This window comes from Hoplias malabaricus, chromosome 12 (genome assembly GCF_029633855.1).
Source record: "Hoplias malabaricus isolate fHopMal1 chromosome 12, fHopMal1.hap1, whole genome shotgun sequence".
Lineage (NCBI taxonomy): Eukaryota > Metazoa > Chordata > Actinopteri > Characiformes > Erythrinidae > Hoplias > Hoplias malabaricus.
This window is the reverse complement of record NC_089811.1, coordinates 34,678,927-34,700,667: the sequence shown is the minus strand read 5'-3', so window position 1 is coordinate 34,700,667 and position 21,741 is coordinate 34,678,927. Positions and strand designations below refer to the sequence as shown.

Here is a 21,741-nt window from a genome sequence, read left to right as displayed (position 1 = left end):
GTCACCCGGAGGAAACCCACGCAGACACAGGGAGAACACACCACACACCTCACAGACAGTCACCCGTAGGAAACCCATGCGGACACAGGGAGAACACACCACACTCCTCACAGACAGTCACCGGGAGCAGGAATTGAACCCACAACCTCCAGGCCCCTGGAGCTGTGTGACTGCGACACTAACCTGCCACCTTGTCTACGCATTACTACAGATTTAAAGATACAGCGCTTGTGGGAGAACTACAGATAAATAACCAAACAGCAAAGTAACAAAAGAAACAGAAAGCTACATTGAAAATTTAACTTGTTGCTTAGTTTACTTTTAGCTTTGGTTTTTCATTCACATGAAATTATTGCTTAGATTCATGTGAACCCTGCGTTCAAATATAAAAATAATTTTTTTATATATATAGACACACACACACACACACACATTGTGTCAACGTCATTGTCAGTACAGTAAATCTGGGATGCCTCTATAATTGATGTCTGCTTGACTTCAAGGTGGTTGCGTCACATGGTATTTGAGGTTTGTTGTCTGTACACTCAGAACTCTAGTGCATTATTGACAGTCATCATTAGGAGCCGTGCTCAGTGCCCTTCGCACGAACGAATAGAGATATCTGAGGCATCTTTTCCGAAAAAACTCAAGGCGTAGCGTTTACTCAAACTCTGATAATAGCAGCTGAAGTCACTCACCATGCCTAACTAATGTGTGTTTGTATACTGGGCTACTTAAATATGTGTGGAAAGGGAGCAGATGTGCAGTTCTTAGATGAACTAATGGGAAAACTGCAGTTTCAGATCTTTGCTCTGTAAAGGTCAAAGTGTGCCTTACTGGTCTTCTGAGTTACCCTTATAAAAATAAATGGACGTTTACTTTGGCATTTTCCTTTTACAGCTGTAGTCCAAGATAGCACTCAGTCCAAACAAATACATGTTTCAGGGGTCCCAATGAAGAAGGATATACATCAGTGGTGGATAATGTGTGTAAGGCTCTTCAGGGAGCCCCCTAAGTCAAATGAAAATGAAGTAATTAGTACAAATGCACAGTGAAGTGTGCACTAGGGGTATTAGTACACCAGCAGATGGTTTCGTGGGATTTCCTGCAAACACACACTTCATTTTTTGGCAGGGTTGTTGTTTTTGCATTATTCAGACATTTGGACATACAGGCTAATACAGTCTGAAAAATGAATAACCCCTCGCCTAAATATTACAGCAACACATACCATGTTTGTGATGCAATAGAGGGAGGTCCTAATTAGTTCCCACTTAATAAATCATGCCAAATGATGTCCAGCAGAATGCAGGGATGATGGCCCTTTCTCTTCTTCAGCCGAGCTTAAAGAGTTCAGCATGGGTCTTGTCCTCTGTTCTTTCATCTAGGATTCCCTCCCTCTCTGCCTCCTTAGTCTCACTGAATAAATCACTTCATTTGAGTGTCTTGTGACTTCTTTGTAAAGTGGATCCAAGCTTGCTCTTGCTCGAACTAAAGGATCTCTTTCAGCTCATTTCATGCAGTTTAGTCTGATTAGAGTGTTTTCCATGATAACGGAAACAGTTTGGTTTTAATTATCATAAAGATCCAGAGATTTACAAGACCGTGTTTAGTAAGTAGTACGTTTGTGTGCAAAGAACGTTCTAAGAGTTCAAAGTATTGTCTGCACATCGCTGTATTGTATTACGGTTTGTTGAACTTCAGGATCATTTTCCAGATTGCGAGACGGCCTTTTCATTTCTGCATTCTGTACCTATTATATGAAGAGAACATCCCGGCCCAAACTGGCTTGATCATATTCTATAATTAACAAACACTGCACAGCAGAAACCACTGCACTTTATGGCTTGAATCACGTCTGAACTGTGCCATGTGCTGTCCATGGGTGGGAGTGCAGCTGGCCACATTCCCAGCTTGAATAGTGGGTTAAAAATCCTGTCTGTCTGTTTGTAAGTGTAGGCTTACACTTGCAGCGGTGTGGCAGTTTTGTACTTGAACTTACCAAGATACAGACAAGGGAGCATTTATCACAACGGAGCACTGAGTTAACGTACACGGATAGTTCAACGTTTTTGATTTAGCTAAGGTTACAATGACTAGTCCTTGTCTTAATTCAGATAGACTTTTACTGGTCAAAGAGCTTTCACAAGAGCAGGTTTTTACGAGGCACACCTCCAAATGACAGGTCAACGTAAAAATTCGGCTGACCATTTGATCACTATCATTTGCTGGAAATGGAGATTAACAAAGCTCAGCCCCTCACTGAACCACATCATTTAACGGAACAGATCATTGTTGCTTGCAAAAACACCTACTGCTTGTATGTTTTGCAAGAATTAGGCCTAATACTAGTTTCTGCCGCTTCCTAAAGTGTTATCTGTCTTGCTCTCTTTTGCAGGAGATCATCTAAAAGCAAGGCTCCCCCTCCTCCACCAGTGCTGCATGGTACGTGTGTCTCACAGAGTGTTCCTCCGTTCCCTCACGCTGCTATGGAGCAGAAGGAGAATCTGTTGGAGCAGGAGCTGCTGCTGACAGTAGTGCTGCCTGAGGGAGTAGAGAAAACCACGGTCGTGCATGGCAGGTGAGGTGGCAGCCTAACAGACATGAGAATCTGTGTGTGGGCTTAAAGGTTGGAAACTCGGATGAAGGTGGGAACAAATTGAGCATAACATTTCTAAACCAATGAAAACTAGTCATGTTCTGTTTTATTAGCAGTACATTCATGACAGCAGTTCAGTTGATAAGACGATCTGCTTGCATTTATCAGGCGTTAGATGTGTTTGGACTAAATATAAAGAAGGGTGTATTTAGAGCATGTCTTTCAGAGAAATTACAGTGGAAGTGAAGACTAGTTACTGTTCTATTAATGGAGAATTAATAAAAGGAAATTTCCTTACTGTTAAAAAGCCCCTCCCTGATGTGGCACCCACTTTGATGCTATAACTTTGCAGACATTTACTTGTGATTTTAAGTAGATACTTGGAAATTAAAACTAGGCTTCAGTTTCATGTTTATACATCTCTCGTTAGTCACTGAGACAGGAGGCTGGTCTTGTATTACTGGAAACAACTGCCTGAGGTCATTGCCAAGATGGCCGATTTGACAAGTTTGTATAAAGACTTTTTAAAGTAGATTTTATCGCAGCACAGCACCAAAAGTTTAACAAGTCCCAAGGCATGTTTTCTCGTTATGACATGACGTCTGGCCCCATAAGAATAGCGAGGTGTTTGAGCAGTGCCTTAGGGCTGCTGAGACATGGAGATGTACTAATAATGCTACATGGCAGGCAGAATGCACAGGCAACAAGTCAGATGGTATCTTAAGGCTATTAACCTGTTATTTTTAAGAGTGTAGTGCCTTGTGGCAGGGAGACGCTGAAGTGCTGTTAGGCTCTATGTCCATGGCAGGCTCTCTATTTCTCATTAACTTTAGCACATGTTTCCTAATGCTGTTTTTCTAAAGAATGCTGCACTTTCAACACAGGTGTAAGTTGCAGATTATCAGTCAGGTCCCATTCAGGTGTTCTACGAAACTTAAACTTATGATATTTCATGCTGTAGATTAGAGATATGTCCATAGATATTTCCACGATGAAGTGTTATGTGCATGTTTACAGAGAGAATAATATATTGCTGTTTACTACTGCTCTGTTCCAAACATCGAGTGATGAAACCCAAACGCTTAAAATCAGTCATTTCCAAATCAGTAATTTCCAAACTGCATAGCAGCCTCCCCAAGACTGGCTCTGAAGAAACTGATCATGATAAATGTTCAATATTGTGCAATTTAGGGCTTGCATAATTGTTCTGAGTAACTGTTGTACTGCCATAAATTAGTTTCAGTGCTCGTTGCGCTCGTCTCACTGGGAGAGCTCCTACAGGGTTCGCAATGACCACATACAGCCTGAAGTTCAGACATGTCTAAAGAGACCCTACATCAGCACGGCCATGATTTCTCACAGCTTGGAACGCTCCAGCGAAGAGCCGTGACCTATGCTAAACTGTTGATTTTAAGGACATGAGTGTGGAGGCCGTGGTTCGAGTGAGATCATCAAGTTTGCACGAGCATTACGTCAGTTTTAAAGCAGTCGAAACTGCTGCCTCACTGAGTCACATGGGTGGTGCTGCAGACGGCTGCAGTGAAGTAAAGATGGAAAAAGGAAAGGGATTTTTATATGTCGGGTTCAGTTCGCTCAGTTCAATCTCTTGTAAAACCGATGTGCAGTAGAGCGATTTCAGTATACAATCATTAACATTCAGTATTCTTTTCCCCAGTTGTCCTGATTAGACTTTAAGAACTGTCTTTCATGTTCCTCTGCAGGGAGCTGCACGAATGATTGTGCAGTCTTCACCCTTCCCAGATCTGTTATGAGGCATGGGCACAGCCTGGGCACTGGAAAGACTGGCCTATGTAGAGGACTTATAATTCTAAACAGCTATAAAAACAAATTATCTAGAGCCACCACACCTCTACGTGCTGAATGTGAAGCTAAATTTAATTTAAGGGATTAAGTAATAAGTTGCTCACACTGCTCCTGAATATGCTGTTTGAGCTCAGTGTGTGTGCCAACCTTTTACTAAGCAGGATTAAACTGTAGCCAGTGTACTTCCAAAGGCCTCTCTCCAATCCTGACATTCCAGAAGCAGTTGGAAAGCATTGTGTAGCTCTTTCCCTGTCACTAAAGGATTTTCCACACTCAATATGCTATATGGCAGCAGAGGCATTCTGAAGTATGCAATAGTGGTGCTTTTTTTTTTTTACACTTAGAGTGAAGTCCAAAAAAATGAAATGTTAATGAGTGCAAGAATATGAAATCTTCTTGGGAGAATGGGATGATTAAGGGCCCCAAGGGCATTTATATGACCACTGTTGTCAAAAATCACTCAACACAAAGAAACAAACTGTAATTACTTACATTTCAACAGGTATTCAGTTTTGAAAACAATTGAACTTAAAAAATGTCATGTGATCACCATATAATCACAGCTGGAACATACCTCCAAAATAGCAACTTTACAGGAAGTGTAAATTGTAAAGTGCATGTTAATATTTATTAAAAACCCAAAAAGGGATCTTATTTACTGGTGCATTCAGTTTTCATCCAGTAAACGATTCACTGGATTTAATTTTATATTTATGTCTTGCTACTGTAATACTGCTATTTCCTTCAGCATCAATAAAGTGTTATGTTTGTCCAAACATCTGCAATACAGCAGTGTGGCTAGAACCAAGGAGCTTTGTGATATTCCACTTGCAAGTTAATATACTCCCCTTCATACCTTTTAGAGAGTCCTACTCTTCAGGAGTAAACATTTAGTCATTGATTCAACGTTGAAATAACGTAATGACTGCCGTCTAATCAACGTTCTCTTAAGGTTGAAAATGAAAGTTGAAAAGACGTCCAAACACAGACATTGAAAAGACGACTATTAGACGTATTTTGGACGTCCATTGACGTTATCAATTGGTCCCGAAATAAATTACTTGTATAAAACGTATTTTGGACGTCCACTGACGTTATCGATTGGTCACCACTTAACTAACTTATTAAGATGGATTTTGGACGTCCATTGACCTTTAAAATATGTCCTTGACGGACAGACTACTTTTAGACTTATTTTGAACGTCCAGGGACGTTCCTTGTTTACTGGGACAGCTTGCTTAGACAATCCTTTTCTCTGTCTCTCTTTACACAGAAGCACAGACATAGACCAGCCTTTCACTTCAGGTTTATCATAGTCAAAGAAGTAGAATCCAAGTTTCAAGTGTTCTTAATAGATCTTACAATATTTGTTTTGCAGTAAGCCCATGATGGACCTGTTGGTGATGCTGTGTGCAAAGTACCATCTGAACCCATCAGGCCACATCATTGAGCTGGTCTCAACCAACAAGAACCACGTTAAGTTCAAGCCCAATGCTCTGATTGGCGCACTAGAGGCTGAGAAGGTTCTGCTCAAGCCCAAAGGCATGGAAGACGTGAACAAGAAGACGGGACCACAGATGCCAGAGGTAAAGCTCTGGTCTCTAATTTGCTCCTGAAAATGTAGCATTTGTACTTTTACACAGCAATCTCACTGTAAACATGTCAAGACTTGACTTTATTATTTCAGTTCTTACCTACTATGTTTAACCTTTTGCATTTACTGAGGAATCTGATGTTTGTGAAGGGCATCTCATTTAATGAAAATGCTCTTGGGCACTGTTGCTCCCTGTGTGTCTTCCTAGAAATCTGATGGTCTCTCTGTCTCCTCCAGGCTACAGTACGTATGGTCATAAATTATAAGAAAACCCAGAAGACTATTCTGCGGGTGAACCCTCGACTCCCTCTGCAAGAACTACTGCCTGCTATCTGTGAGAAATGTGAATTTGAGCCGCAGAGCACTGTGCTGTTGCGGAACGTGCACTCGGAGGAGCCGCTGGACCTGAGCAACTCCCTCAATGAGCTTGGGATCAGAGAAGTTTATGCAAGAGACTCCAGGGGTATGTCCAAAATCTGAAAATGATTAGAGATACAGCCAGGGTGATACATGTGTATAAGATATACGTGCCACAGGGATCCACATATTTGCATACAAATTACGCTGATATATTAACATTTATATAATTTACCTTGATTGAAAGTAGAGAAATGTATCATAAATTTAAAGAGGCCTAGATGTTTAGTAAGATGAATGACAGCTCTTTTTCAATTTTTCTTTTTCATTTTTCTCCAAACAGTTATATGTCCAGCAAGCTTTCCTCCATCACCAACTCATTCAGGTAACATCCATCACTCATTCTACAGGGTGGGCCATTTATATGGATACACCTTAATAAAATAGGAATGGTTGGTGATATTAACTTCCTGTTTGTGGCAAAATGGGTGGTGAACATGGCGGCCATTTTGAAGTCGGCCATTTTGGATCCAACTTTTCTTTTTTCAATGGGAAGAGGGTCATGTGACACATCAAACTTATTGGGAATATCCATTTAAATATCCATATAAATGGCCATTCTGTATAATCAACCATTCATAATGTTTTATTTAGTTGTCCACACGCTTTCACATATAGGTATATTTTAAAATCTTTTTTCAGTTTTTTTTATTTTTTTATAATTTATAATTATAATTTGTGAATTTATCAGCAGATATCATTCAACCAGGCAAGGACAAACACCAGAAAGAAAAAGAAAACAAAGGGCTGTTTGGCTTGTTTAAAAGAGGAAGTAAAAAGAAACAGGATAAGGTAGGTGCTGTTTTAAATTCTTTTTTAAACACAGGCATATCCATTTCCTTTAGCTGCTGTACTAAAATACATAACATTTAGGTCATCTGAAAACAGTAGAGTAGTTAATAATTAAAATGATCTTAATCAAGTCTGACCATTGGAACAGGAGTCTAGAGGGAGGAAAGGCTAACAGCACGTTGAAAGTCATTTACAAAGCTAATTTGTTTGACAATGCAGGGAGTTCATGGCTGATGGAGTCGAATGTTTGCTTTAGGTGCTCTTTAAACTTTGCATGGGCAGGGACTGAGTTGTTCCATTGGTCAGTGGTCATGCTTGTCCTTGTACACAAATCAGGCGTTTAGCTGAGTTGGGACTGGCTGAGTCTCCAGAATGCACCTGCCAGTCAGGAGTGTGGAAGCTGTGATTGGCCCTTTCCTACAAAAAGGCTGTGAAAGTCAGGAAAGTTTTGCTGTTCTTCCACTCTTGAAGGCTTCGACAGTGAGTGCGCCAACATCTCCAGTCCACAGAAAACAGAGGCCTGTCAGCATGAGCTCCCTGAGCACGCATTCGCCCACCTACGACTCCAACACCATGCCCTCAGACACGCCGAAGAAGAGGCGTGCTCCCCTGCCCCCCCAAATGATGCCTTCTGACCTCAGCAATGCTCAGCCAAACACTCAGCCAGAGGGCAACCAGGTATGTGCTTAACTGAGCATTTGGGTTACATGTATGATAAAGGGTTTTTGATTTGTTTTTAAAAAGGGTTATTTTCTGTTGTGGTCTTCTTCCTGCCTTCTCTTGATATTTACCACAAATCTCAGTTTAATCATTATATATACTGCCTCTCAAAAGTTTGGGAAAGCCTTGTCTTCTTTCGAACGGACATACTTTTATATTAGAAATATCAACAGGACTGTGGAGAACATCAGAGACCACTGCATTTTGAAAGGGTCAGAGTTTTGACTGTTAGTTAAATAAATAAAGGGTAAACTGAGAGTATTTACACAGTTCTACACTTCCAAAAGTGTTGTTACTAGAAACCCATGTGTGGGACATATCATGTTATTTCTTTAGAAAAAAACACATTACTTGGTCATGGTGTTTGTACATGGGGTGAGTGACCACTCTCCTTTTTGAAGGTCACCAGAGCACTGAGTCGCAGCTCCTCGACTGGATCTTCCTTGAAAAGGAGCAAAAGGAAGGCCCCGCCTCCCCCCACTTCCCCCAGCAGCCCCCCAACATCCCCTGATGAAGCTCTGCAGGACAGGGCAGTGACAGGTCAGTCCACAGCCTCTGGCAACCTTTAAACACTTCCACACATACACACTCACAATAGTTCAACATCTGCCCCATTTCTCGGCTCCTTCTCTAGTAAACACACTGTCAATGTGACAAGGACGCACAGCTGGACTTTAAAAAATATCTTATTTAGTTAATGTTCACCAGTTCATCTTTGGCCATATGCCTTTCTTCAGTTTGTGTGGTATGCAAGCTGTCTGTGGAGAATTTAGAGGGTTTCACTTTGACAGCGTTGAACAGCTGTACTTCGGTCAGCTTTTAAACACAGGGATGAGGATGGGTGCACAGTGCTAACAGGTGACATCTGTATACATCCTGCCCCCTAGTGGTCTTAGTAGGGCATCACTGCCCTTTAATGCAATTCTTAATACTCACTCTGCCTCTGGTTTTCTTTCTCCTCTAAGTTCATGCACTTCTTAAAAACCATCTGCGGTGCTTTCTGCCTCCAGGTAAAGATAAGATGTAAAATATCTTGGGCCAATCCATTAGAGCTTCACATAGGGCTCACCCCAGCCTCTTCCTACCTGCAGCCACAAAAAATCCTGTTCCTACACCTACCCATTAAGGTCGCTGTGGCCGTTTATGATCCGATCAGCAGCCAACTACCTTTTAACCTTAACTAAGGTTGCTCACTGAGCCCAGTATGCAGTACCAAAACCATCCACTGCATCACTAGCTCTTCACAGTGGTCATCAGGTAGGCACCTCCCCTCGTCAGTGTTCCAGAAGGCTCAACAGTGAAGTCTGGCGTCCCAAACCCAGACCCCCTCGGAGCTAGCTTTACAGTCCTGGAGCAATCAGTCGTTTTCTCCAGTGGTGTTTCATGTTATGAAACAGCAATTATACTGACACATAGTGGCCTGGATGTGTCAAAGATTCTATACTAATCCTGTTTTAAACAAGTTGCCCCCCCCCCTCCTCTTGGAGGATCCACTCTTTGGAGCATAAACTGGTTCATTGAAGAACTACAGAGAAATTCTTCGTCGCTTGTGTCTTGTGAAGAGATAATATAATAAATCATATTTTTTGGCATTAGGCCTGGCTTATTTCTCTTCACATAACATCACTCTAAGGCTATAGGCCTGAGACGTGGCTGTGTGAGAACAGCTTTTTGCATGAGATTTGAATGTGTGTGTGATGTCGTGCAAATGCACTCACAATGAGTATGCAAAACATGCACCCAATGATTGCGTCTCCGTCTGTGTGTATGGACATCTGAGTACAGATAGAGCGTGTGCTTTTTTACTGTAGCAGTCACACACAGAAAAGACGTATCAAAACGCTTCTTCAAAAATACAGACGCTATTATTCTGCCACTATAAGGATCTGGGATTTTTATGCTGTGATATCATTTGTTTCTGATTGAAATCCAGTCTGGTCATTTGAGCCGGGTCACTTAACTGGCCATGGCAGGCTTGGATGATGTCAGTGGAAAAAGCTAAATTCAATTGTGGAACATATTTCCTTTGTTAAAATGAAATGTGAATAACAGCAAGTCATTTTTATCCCATTTTCCACCAGAACTGTGAAAAGAATGAAGCGACTTGTGCTCAAACTCTCGGCACAATGTGCAAAATCGTGCTCTTCTGTGAGACAGAGTACAGCTCAAATGGAGCGCCATCACTCCAGCCTAGGAGATGCTTGTTGGCATTATGCTCATTTACAGCTACTCCAGAGTGTTCCGTTTCATATAATGCTTTACTATTAGATTATGCAAGCAGTGTAGGTGAGAGGTATAAAGAGTGGAATCACCTTACTGCACGGTTCTCATTTCACTGTCACGTCATTTCCTCTCTTGCTCTTTACAGAGGGACCAGAAGGGGGCGTATGACTGCCTGAGTCTGCAGCTCTCTACACTGTCTCATGCTCATTCTTCTCTTCTGATATCTTCTTATTGTACATCTCTTCTTCATGTGATGGCCTCCCCTTCCTCTTTCACCATGATTGCTTTAACTTGTTCATCTCAGTGTTTGTCTTTTTCACTTTTCTTCCTTCTTCTGCATACTGTGTGTGTTTTGAATATTTCCATAATCCTACTGTACTCCAGTTGAATAGTCGGTTAATACGTGTCGACTAAAGATACTGTCATCATAGGAGGGTTGAATTAACAAATCTCTTGCCTAGTTACTTTTATTCCTATGTATTTAAGACCATACAATTGCATTGATTTTCTTACACAGTAAAATTTCTTATAAACAATAATGTACTGATGAATGTCTCTGTGCTATTAAGGTTTTTTTAATTCAACTTTTTCAGGCTTCTCTCTATTATCGTTCTGTCCTCTCTCTCTCTCTCTCTCTCAGCTTTTATTTTCTTCAGTGAGCATAAGTGTACCTCATCCAAGGAGGTAACCTAACAAGAGCTCTCTTTGTTACCGTGACATGTTTTACTTTTCAAAATGTCTGTGCAATGCCCAGGGACCAAACGCTGAAAGCACTCTTAAAATTATGCATTGTTTTGCTTAGATGTGATAGCACGTTTTCCATAAAAGCAAGTGAGGGAGTGAGGAGGGAGCCTAGCTTTCAGGGAGTAAGTGCACTCTAATCATGGATTTGAATCTACAGACAGACTCTGCTTGTTGTTCATAACCACACAAAAGCAGCCTCTTGAGACATGAGAGGGATCCTTCATTCAGTTTGCCTTCTTCTGAGTGTATTTCTGCAAATGGTTTTCTGCCACAGTGGGTTTTTATGTTCCTCTGTGACATATTTCTTTATTCTGCTGTATTTAGTGTTTGTGCTCTGCGTTTGTCTTTTGTAAGTAGCTTAGAGTTTGAAATGCCTTGTGAGCAGTATGTATCTGAAGTCTGGGTAATAAAGTGCTCCTAAAGTTTGGACGAGTCTGTAACTTGCCTGTGTCTCCAGCCCTGCCTCGCTCCCCTGCTGACAGCAATAATCGACTTCACAGAGGAGGAGAGGGAGGCGTGGAGAAAGGCAATGAAAAAAGGAGGAGGGGGAGAGGAACTGAAAAAAAAGAAAGACAAAGAGTGGGATTAAGATATAAAGGGAAGGAATAGTAGGAAAAGATGACAGTACAGAAGAGAGAAAGTAAAAAAGGACGAGAGAGGGAGAGAGAAACCCAGATTCTGAATGTCTGTATCTATATACATGACACTCCAAAACTCTAGAGATAAATGGAGGGAGGGAGCGAGTGCGAGAGAGAGATCACAGAGCACTCTGCTGAGAGAAGCTCTCTCTTTGAATATTCCTTCTGCTCTCCAGTCCCTAGCGACAGCCCTTGAAGTGCTGAATGCAGCGCTGGCAGAGGGCGAGGGAAGCGAGACGTCTTAATTAAGAGCGATTCACTCAGACTCAAGAGCGGTGCGCTACAGAGCTTTGCCTGGCCTGCTCCACTCGCACATTAATAGTGAAAATACCAAATAACCCACTCCTATACAGCAATTTTGCAAGCTGCTCCTGGACCCTGCAGAGGAGAAGAATATTAGAGCTTCCTTAGAAGATAGACCACGTAAAGAAGCATCCAGGTACAGTCTACAGCTCAACAGGCAAAGCCCCATCTTCCAGCGCAATCTAGAGCCCAGATAGTTTCGCTAAAATGCTACTCTACTATAAAGCTTTCATCTTTGTCTATGTATCAGTTACGGAGGAAAAAGAAACTTGAAATATACATAAAGTGAACAGAGCCAAAGGATTGAGATAATCCAGTTACCGGCAGATTTTGTCGGACCGTATGGATGATGTTAGGATTTAAAAGGCTTTCTTGAGGTATTTCATCATAATGTATTCAACACAAGCTGTTTCTGGAGCAACCAAGTTTTAGCATAAAGCTCTGGTGTGAATGCACGCACATCTGAAAGCTCAGAACACTACATTTTGGAATGTACAATCCTGTTCAAAAGTCCAGCCTTGATTTATTTAATTTCCTGTCGAAACTGCCACGAAATACAGGTTCTTTCATTGTTCAGCATCAGGAACATGGCTCAACAACTAAATATAATTTCTTATTTACTGAATGGCAGTGTCCAACATTTATTACCGTTTCTATTTTTTCAAGGGATTTGTTTTCATGTTTTATTTAATCTTCTTTGTTTATAACACGTCCCGTTTAGTAAACTCCAGTTTTCACTATTTTTTCTCACGGTTTTTCTCATGCAAATATATTTTCTTACATTTAATCTCATAAAAGGCAGGCACCCTTAGTTTTGCTAGACTGCCCTCCCCACCCATTTGTCACCCAAGAGTCACTGATATGTAATTAATCGGGAGGAAGTTGCTCAAGTGGGTACAAAATATACATTCTTCTTATAAGAAGTCCTTGAGGGTAATTTAGAGTTGTGGGTAATCTATTGTGATTCATGAAACATTTCAAAGGATTGTAGACAACTGCAGTTCTCTGGTTTGTTTATGTTCAGAAGCTTCACATATTTTAATGTGGAATGGTGTGTTTTTGTAAGTGGCTGAAGTTTAACATGTCTGTGAATTATTTATTCACTGTTTGAATTATGACTCGAGGTGTTTCATTTTGTATCACTTTCTGTCTTCACTGACATGCAGTTAGCAATCTCTCAGATTTAGAGTGGGTTCCTACCTAGATAAGTAAAAAAGTGAATATTACCCACCCAAAGAGCAGGAATAAAAAGTATCCTCATCTCTCTTCATTTTTATTAGTGATTGGAGGATTCTTTGCTGTTTTTCTGCTGTAAGCACTGCCTTGCATGTCTGACTGAGACACTTTGTTTTTTTGTTTTTTTTTTTAAGTCGTTTACTGACACATTAGTAACACATTAGACTTGTTTCCAGTGCACAAACCGACTAAAGAGCAGTAAATGTGGGAAAACATCCTCTGAATTTTATAAAAGAAATGTTATTTGATTACAATTATGAACATCACCTTTGATAAAGGACTCAAAGCCTTTCCTCGGCACCTGAAAATGCTGAAAAGGCTAATTTTACTGTATTATTATTATTTTTTTATTTGTAATTGCTGCAAATAATTTAGATTGAGCTTATCAATGCAAAAGACATTTCAAAAAGACAATTTACCCATGAGTCACACATTTTCAGTCAGTGTTCCAAACATCAGCTTCCAAAGAGACACCAGTGTTCCGTACCAGTATTTCCTGATACACAGTTCTAAAAATGATTAGATAAAAAATTAAAAAATTAAGTAACACAATCAACACACAGTGGACGAGAATGAGGTGGGAAAGACATTCTTGCAAAACGAGAGAGGTGTGGAGCAGTGAAGCTACAGGTAGGCTGTTAAAGTACAAGCTAAATTTACTAGGTTATCAACTCAACATGAAAGTTGTTGCAGTATAAGGTTAGTTCAGTGAGTAATATTGATGCAGACTGGTAAATAAGGTTTTAAACTGTAGTAAAATACCACACTGGTCATGAGAAACATCCCATGTCTTATTTGCAAAGCGGCGCTTCAACACCGGCCATGTTCTGGCAGCACTGGAGACTGTCATAACTGTCATGGATTTGATGCCCAAACATTGCATAGGTGGTCTATGAGATACCATACTGTGATTAAAATCTGTGTCTACTCCAGTGTGATTACAATTTCCCTTGGCCCTCCCTCTGCAGGATTCTATCCTCCTACATGTACGTTTCAAAAAATGGCTCATGTGCATGGAAGTGAAACAAATGAAAGGTGGTCTTTGTCTTTTAGAGAGCGCTATATAAAAGTATCTTAAACATTGTGTAACGTCTATGTGGATTAATGTAAGCATCTGGTAAAATGCCGCAGGTGTGCCGTCAGCTCTTGAGGAGATCCAGGAGAAAGAGGAGTGTCCTGGGGCCACGGAGGAGCTGGTTACTCCTGTGAGCTCCAGCTCTGCGAAAGGCAGCCCCCTCAGCCCTAGTCCAGAGAGCCCCAGTCCTGTGCCGGGGCTGCTGGAGGAAGACAGCAGCATTAACCTGTCAGCTGACATCTCTCTGGACTCAGGTAGAGCAGGAACTGCCTCCCCCTCACAGGACCCAGAGATGGAGAATGAGGCACCTCCCAGGAGAAGCTCAGAAGACACGTCATGTGATCTGACCACAGATGGCAAGTACGACACTCTTGCAAAGAAGAAAATGTGCCTTTTTTAGCATGATTAAGCTGCCAAAGCTTTACATGATTTTCACTCCTGACAGACTAGCTGCAGACTTGGAGGTGAATGGAAATCAGCCGGAGACTGATGCTCCACTACAGGCAGCAGACAGTGGTATGTTGTGATTCCATTCAACTGTTCTGTAGTTAATTTAACAGGCTCATGCACAGCCCCCACACATATGGAAGAAGTGAAAAAAAAATACATGTGATGAATTGTTAATGAGAGAATTCTGATGACAGTTGGAGAGAAAATGTTAAAGGGACCATACCCTCCATTTTTCTTTTACAATATATTTCCCTGAGGAAATATTTTGACACATTCAACCATAACATTATGACCACCTCCTAGTTTCTACATTCACTGTCAATTCTCTGAGTTCCACTGACCATAAAGGAGCACTTTGTATTTCTACATTTACAAACTGGAGTCTGTAAGTTGCTCTGTATACTTTGTTTAATGGTCAAGACCTCCTCAAGGCCTTATATTTTGGTAAAGCTCTGACCACACTAATATTCATTCATTATCTGTAACCTGAACTTATCCAGTTCAGGGTTGGGGTGGGTCCAGAGCCTACCTGGAATCATTGGGCACAAGGTGGGATCACACCCTGGAGGCGGTGCCAGTACTTCACAGGGCAATACACACACATTCACTCACACATTTACACCTACGGACACTTTTGAGTAACCAATCCACCTACCAACGTGTGTTTTTGGACTGTGGGAGTAAACCGGAGCACCCAGAGGAAACCCACTCAGAAACAGGGAGAACACACCACCCTCCTCACAGACAGTCACCCGGAGGAAACCCACACAGACACAGGGAGAACACACCACACACCTCACAGACAGTCACCTGGAGGAAACCCACGCAGACACAGGGAGAACACACCACACTCCTCACAGACAGTCACCCAGAGGAAACCCATGCAGACACAGGGAGAACACACCACACTCCTCACAGACAGTCACCCAGAGGAAACCCACACAGACACAGGGAGAACACACCACACACCTCACAGACAGTCACCTGGAGGAAACCCACGCAGACACAGGGAGAACACACCACACTCCTCACAGACAGTCACCCGGAGTGTGACTCGAACCCACAACCTCCAGGTCCCCACCGTGCCGCCCCCACACCAATATGACCATCTCAATTTGGCTCTTGTCAACTTTGTCCAGATTCAGGCGGTATACGTTTGAAATTGTAATGAGATCATCAAGAGTCATTGGTTTTTTCTTGTGGCATATTACGTGACACAAATATATTGTCACTGTCCAATTAAAAACATCTCTCCAATTAAAAACATCTCTCTCCAGGGATTTTTAGTTTACTATTCATTTAGTTTACATTACTCATTTGAACACAGCAGCTGTCCTTCACACTGTGAAGTGGACCAATAGAAATGCTCCAAAATTACTTGGAATAAAATTGTTTGCAGTTGACTCCCATTGAAACCTAAGAAGATTTGTTCCATCTCTTATAAAGTTACTATTTTGGGAGATTTTTTATTTATTTATTTGTAATCTTTAGACAGCGACGATATATTGACTCAGAGGTGAATGCTTACAAACTACATCAAATTATTTTATTTCTTAAAAGCAAGCTAATACTTTTTTCCAATTGTAAACCCTTAAAAGACAAAGCTGAAACTGTGCTTGTGTAACAGTGCTTCTATTTATTATTCTCTTCATGTTCAGCTGATTCTGGAGAGAGGAGAGAACCAGCTTCTTTGGTTTCTGAGAGCCACACAACTACGAAGGACTCATGTACTTCCACGGCAGTCATCTCACAGGACAAAACATTCCAGGGTCCTGCCTCATCATACACAAACGCAGTCACACAAACTCAGCGAGCAGAACCCCAGGCACCTCCTCGGCCTGGTCCTGTAGAAGCCTCAGGGCAAACGGTGCAGAATGCTGCCAGTGTGAGTCATACGCAGATTCAGACAGATATGTGGAGTGAGTCTACTGAACCTGAGCCTTCATCCAGCTCCACAGAGCTGATCTCTACTCCACCTTTAGTCTCGACCAGCCCGAAGCGGGATATGGCTACTTCTACAGAGGAGCTTTACGTGAAAGAGATTCACAGAGCTTTGGTTCACAGCCCAGAGCGAGAGCCATCCATACATACGCATGTCCCTGAGAACCAGACATCAGTGCCCAGTCACATACCTGAGGGCCCAACATCCACATCAACCCTGGCCTCTGATGGGCAGGTGTCCAGACAGATTCCCTCAGCCACAAAGGCAGGTAGTCTGCAATACGTTACAGAGTCCGAACCTAAACCTAAACCTTCCAACGAGCTCACCCGTGACTACATCCCTAAAGTAGGAATGACCACTTACACCATTGTGCCTCAGAGGTCTCTGGACAAGCTACGCTTCTTTGAAGTGGAGCTGACTCTAGAGGCCCCAAGCGCGGCTGGAGCTGAGGAGGTGAAGTTTGCCGTTTCTGAAAGTTTGGCTCATCCACCTGGAGTCTTGTCCCCAGCTGCACCTCCTCCTCACTCCACAAATGGCCCTGCTACCCCACTCAGGTCTGACAGCAGTGAACTGTCCCGTTCCATTCCTTCATCTCCAGCATCGCCTAAGGCTGGTGGCTCTGCTTTCACAGCAGATCGAGCAGGCCCTGAGGTTAAGGAGAAGAAAGCTCCACCTGCGACCAGGCCCAAACCAGCTTCTTTCCGCTTACCGCAGCACAAAAGAACACCTGGGAGTTATGTGAGCTCAGCAGCAGTGCGGAGCATGAGTGTGAGTGACAGCTCTAGCAGCAGCACTGCCGAAGGAGGCCATAGGGAGGCCCTAGGCAGCCCGCGGAGAGAGAGTTACCCTGGGGCAACACAGGAGGTCTTCCCCTCTTCTCCACCACCCATCCAATGGGAAGGGAAAAAAGAGACTGCAGAGGTGCAGCATGTTTTTTCACCACTGCCTCTGCTAACACCGGAAGAGACGGAGTGTCCAGCACATTCCTCCAGAGAGGCTGAAGTTTCTAGTGGGACAGAACGCACGCTTCTGCCCCGCCAGATGAGTCTTCCTTCCAGGGAGCCCACTCCTGGCCTGACCTTGGAGAAACTCCGCACCTTTGCGGCGCCCAAGCCGTACTCCTCCACCACAGCATCTCGCTTTGCCCAGGCTGTTTCCTCCGCAGTAAAAAGATCACAATCTCTTAGCTTAAGTCCCGTGGAGCAGTACAGCCGCAAGGTGCCCCTAGCCTTCACTCAACGCAGTCCCATCAGAGAGTCACTTGACTCTCCAGAGTCACCCACATACACTGTGAGTATGGTTTTGTGCCCTGGTTTTTAACCCTTAAAGAGGAATTCTGACAACTTCTGCATAATTGAATTCTTGAAAATACGATTAAAAATAGATGTAAGAAATATCTTGTAAGTGTATCTTACCACTCCGAATAATTCAGTGAAAATGCCTAAAAAGTGAATTCATTAATAGATACATGAAGTGAATATAGAAAGCTGATACATGACTTAGACGTTTTTTTTATGATCGTTTGGAGATGAACATTTCTTTGAAGCCATTACATTAGAGGATATTATATTATATAGTGTTTATATGATAAAACTCAAAAGAAACATGAAGTTTCTTGTTTCCCCCAGACCTCCTGGAAGATGGACATAGCTGCTAATTTTGGTAGAATCCCAAAAGTTAAACCCCTTATAGGAGTTGGTGTGTTCTCTCTGTGTCCGCGTGGGTTTCCTCCGGGTGCTCCGGTTTCCTCCCACAGTCCAAAAAAAAAAACACACGTTGGTAGGTGGATTGGCGACTCAAAAGTGTCCGTAGGTTTGAGTGAATGTGTGTGTGTGTGTTGCCCTGTGAAGGACTGGCGCCCCCTCCAGGGTCTATTCCCGCCTTGCGCCCAATGATTCCAGGTAGGCTCTGGACCCACCGCAACCCTGAACTGGATAAGGGTTACAGATAATGAATGAATGAATGAATGAATGAATAAACCCCTTATCATTGACATTTTTACTGCCCTCCAATAAAAGTCAGTGTTCAGTTAAAAGTTACACTAAATACCCACAATAAACAGTGAATGTTAAATGGATTATGATGGCTTTTATCACTACTCTGGCACAAATGCCTTAGTCATCTATGTCCCAGAGTGACCCGTCTCCTTTTCCTGAGCTCATGTCACAAGGGTCATCATTGCTCAGTGCACTCAGAGAAAAAAAGCATTGTTCTTTTCTTTCAACCTGCACAATGACTTATCCCTCTGTAGCGTCACAGCACAACACCTTTGAGATAAGCTTTTGTGTAATTACAGGATAGAATGTGTTTGGCTGTGTGCATTGACACAAGATCCCGTGTGTTTGTTTCTCTCTGGTGTCAGACAAAACCTCCCTCTGAGAGCATGTGTGTGAGGTGTGTCGCAGTGTCAGTATCTCCATCATCAAGCAACTGCTAGAGGGAGCATTTAGCGTGTGTGTGTGTGTGTGTGATTATTAAAACATTATTTTGTTTAAATAATTAGATGCTTTATAACATCATTAACTATTTCACTTTGTTACATCACATTACTCTTTTTGGTAAATTACATCAGACATAAATTAAGCCATTAACAAGAGTCAGTAAAAAACTACTCACAATATATAAGATTACTGATCCTGATATAAAAGTCCTGTATAAATGTGCAACGCTATTTGTTGCAAATTAAAATCTGGAATACGAAAGATAACATATTCTCCATCACTGAGTCTCTGCCTGGCTACATGCACCTGAGTACTGACTGTGTGTGTGTGGTTTTATTTGCAGGACTTAGACAGAGAACAGAGCAAGAATGGCAGTAAAACTCCGACTCCTCCAGCGTACTGCAGTGACCCAGCACTGAATGTTTCTCATACTGCAGTTCAGGGGATAAGGAAGAATGAAGCGACAGACTTCTCATCAGTGAGTAAAACCTTATTTTCTTATACTGCAGTGCTTCCTCTAGCTAGTACTGGTTTTTATTTTGGTGATAAACACACATTGCTATAAAAGAATGAAAGAAATTCATGCCAGCACTTTGTTTTTTGTTTTTTACTACCGTTAACTGTCATAACTGGACAATAGCGCAAGGTGATCTGTGTTGTTTGTTTGCAGGGCCGCGTGACGTATCCTGTCCCCAAGAATTCGTTGGATCCAGCATGGAGTCAGGAGGAATAAAGTATCCCTGGACACTTCTCAAGCTTTAGCTTTTATCCCGCTGTGCCTTAGTAAACACTTTTAAGCTTAGTGTCTCTATTAGACTCCTTTGGTCTCTTCTGTCACATCCCACACATCCATTTTCTGTCTACAGTGAGGACACTACAGTTCAGTGTCTTTAAAGCAGGGCAGTACCCATCCGTACGATGATCTGTCCTCTGGCCTCCAGTCTACATTACTACATTACTGGATGTGTTTTTCCTTTTCATATCTTATCGATTACAAATAATAATCTCAGATCTGCACTCTTATTTGGAAATCTTCTAATGCAGTTCATTTGTCTTCCTGGCTTCTTTCCAATACAATGCAAACATGTGGAGCTGAGCACCTGAGGGAACTAAAATCACTGAGGAATAACCTCTGACCTAACTTATTATGCAGGAGACTTAAATGTTTTAAGATTTATCAGCATCTGTTGTGTTTATTTTATTCTCACTCAAATTGATTATGTTGAAATCTTTATTAATTATCATGTGTGTAAACATTCATATTGATTCCGAACCTTTTTGAGTTGTTTTATATAATTATCTTTAATTATGAATATGTTCAGTTTTATGGAAAGTGGTTCACTTTAATTTGTGAGTAGATTTTTTTTTAACTTATTAGGTGCAGATTTTTGAATACTGTTTTCAGACAATGGGGGGAAAAAGGTCCTGAAGTACACCAGACGGGTGTTGTCAAATACTGTGTGATTGTATACTGAACACATACCTTTTTACTGGTAAACACTACTAGTATGTATTACATAATGGTAAATTACCTTCACACAATGAAGTAAGCAGTATGTAATGGTGCGCACATACACATAGATTATAATGCATAACATGGGTGTTATGTGTGACAAACAAGAGGGTTGACAAAAAAGAAAAAAAAACAGAGTTCAACAAGGCTGAGCTCAGAAACACAGACACTGGTCTCCTCATGCTGACAATACTGCTGTAATATCGGAAATGATTTCCAGTTTTGTGCATTAAAGTGTAACATATCATTCATGAACGGGTGTATTACTGTGTTTCACTCAATCAGTCTCAGGAAACCTGTGAGACATGTTGTTGTTCAGTTTACATTATTTACAGCATGGAGGCTCACACAGTTATCCAGTCATGGTCATTATGTTGCCTACTGTACATCAATATGGAACACAAAATGGAACACAATATTATGAATGAACAAACAATTTCTTGCCTGAATGTTTTTAACCACAAGGAAACTGTTTGTCTGCTTTTGGAAGGATTCATAAGAAGATAAATAGAGCAACAGACTGAAATACAACAAATTTAAGATGACTTCAAGGTACCTTCTTTGTCATCGTCATCTTTTCCACTTCTCCATTCCGTAATTAAGTAAAGACTATTGTTACTATACTTAGGAATAACAATAAAGCCCACTTGACTTGAAGTCATGTTTTTGAAGACTGAAATACTTGAAGGTAAAGAAGCCTGATTGTGATAAAAAAAAACATAAACCATTTCTTATATTTTATATCATACACTAATCATTCACAACATTAAAATAACCGTATTTCTACACTCCTCCTTTTTATCAGCTCCACTTACAGTGTAGTTACATTTAGTGGATGTACAGTTAAAAACTATGTGTTCTCTCTGCATACTTTTACTGCATACTGTTTTTCAATAAAACTACCACAGGACCACCACAGAGCGAGTATAAATTGGGCAGTGAATCCTTCTCAACACTTCTATGACACTGATGCGGGTGTGGTGTATTGGTGTATTGTAATAAAATGAGTGGATCAGACTCAGCAGTGCTGCTTTTTTCTTTTTGTTTTTTTCTTTTTAAAAAACTAGAGAAAATGTATTTTTTTTCGTATCTTTTTAAATTCACTTTTAGATGCATTTGGTCACATAGTTTCATAACGGAATTTTTCACTTATAAGTAAAATTGGAAACAATTCTTCATAGTGTTTGTGAAAAAAAATATACATTTACCCTTGACTGTCCATTGGTCAAC

The 21,741-nt window shown here is 41.5% G+C and overlaps 1 protein-coding gene across 5 annotated transcripts in view; it reads left to right on the top strand.

Moving 5' to 3' along the window:
- Positions 1-21,481, top strand: part of cobll1b (cordon-bleu WH2 repeat protein-like 1b) — a 39,795-nt gene extending 18,314 nt beyond the window's left edge. For 4 of the 5 annotated variants that reach the window (XM_066686930.1, XM_066686932.1, XM_066686934.1 and 1 more), the window contains 12 exons: positions 2,399-2,581; positions 5,802-6,009; positions 6,255-6,480; positions 6,718-6,759; positions 7,126-7,226; positions 7,698-7,904; positions 8,348-8,486; positions 14,222-14,525; positions 14,611-14,681; positions 16,274-17,847; positions 19,342-19,476; positions 19,669-21,481. In XM_066686930.1, the coding sequence (XP_066543027.1) occupies positions 2,399-2,581; positions 5,802-6,009; positions 6,255-6,480; positions 6,718-6,759; positions 7,126-7,226; positions 7,698-7,904; positions 8,348-8,486; positions 14,222-14,525; positions 14,611-14,681; positions 16,274-17,847; positions 19,342-19,476; positions 19,669-19,731 (3,253 nt within the window). In that variant the 3' untranslated portion in view covers positions 19,732-21,481. The remainder of the gene's footprint in view (positions 1-2,398; positions 2,582-5,801; positions 6,010-6,254; positions 6,481-6,717; positions 6,760-7,125; positions 7,227-7,697; positions 7,905-8,347; positions 8,487-14,221; positions 14,526-14,610; positions 14,682-16,273; positions 17,848-19,341; positions 19,477-19,668) is intronic. The other variant, XM_066686931.1, reaches the window with a different exon arrangement.
- Positions 21,482-21,741: the final 260 nt, after the last annotated feature.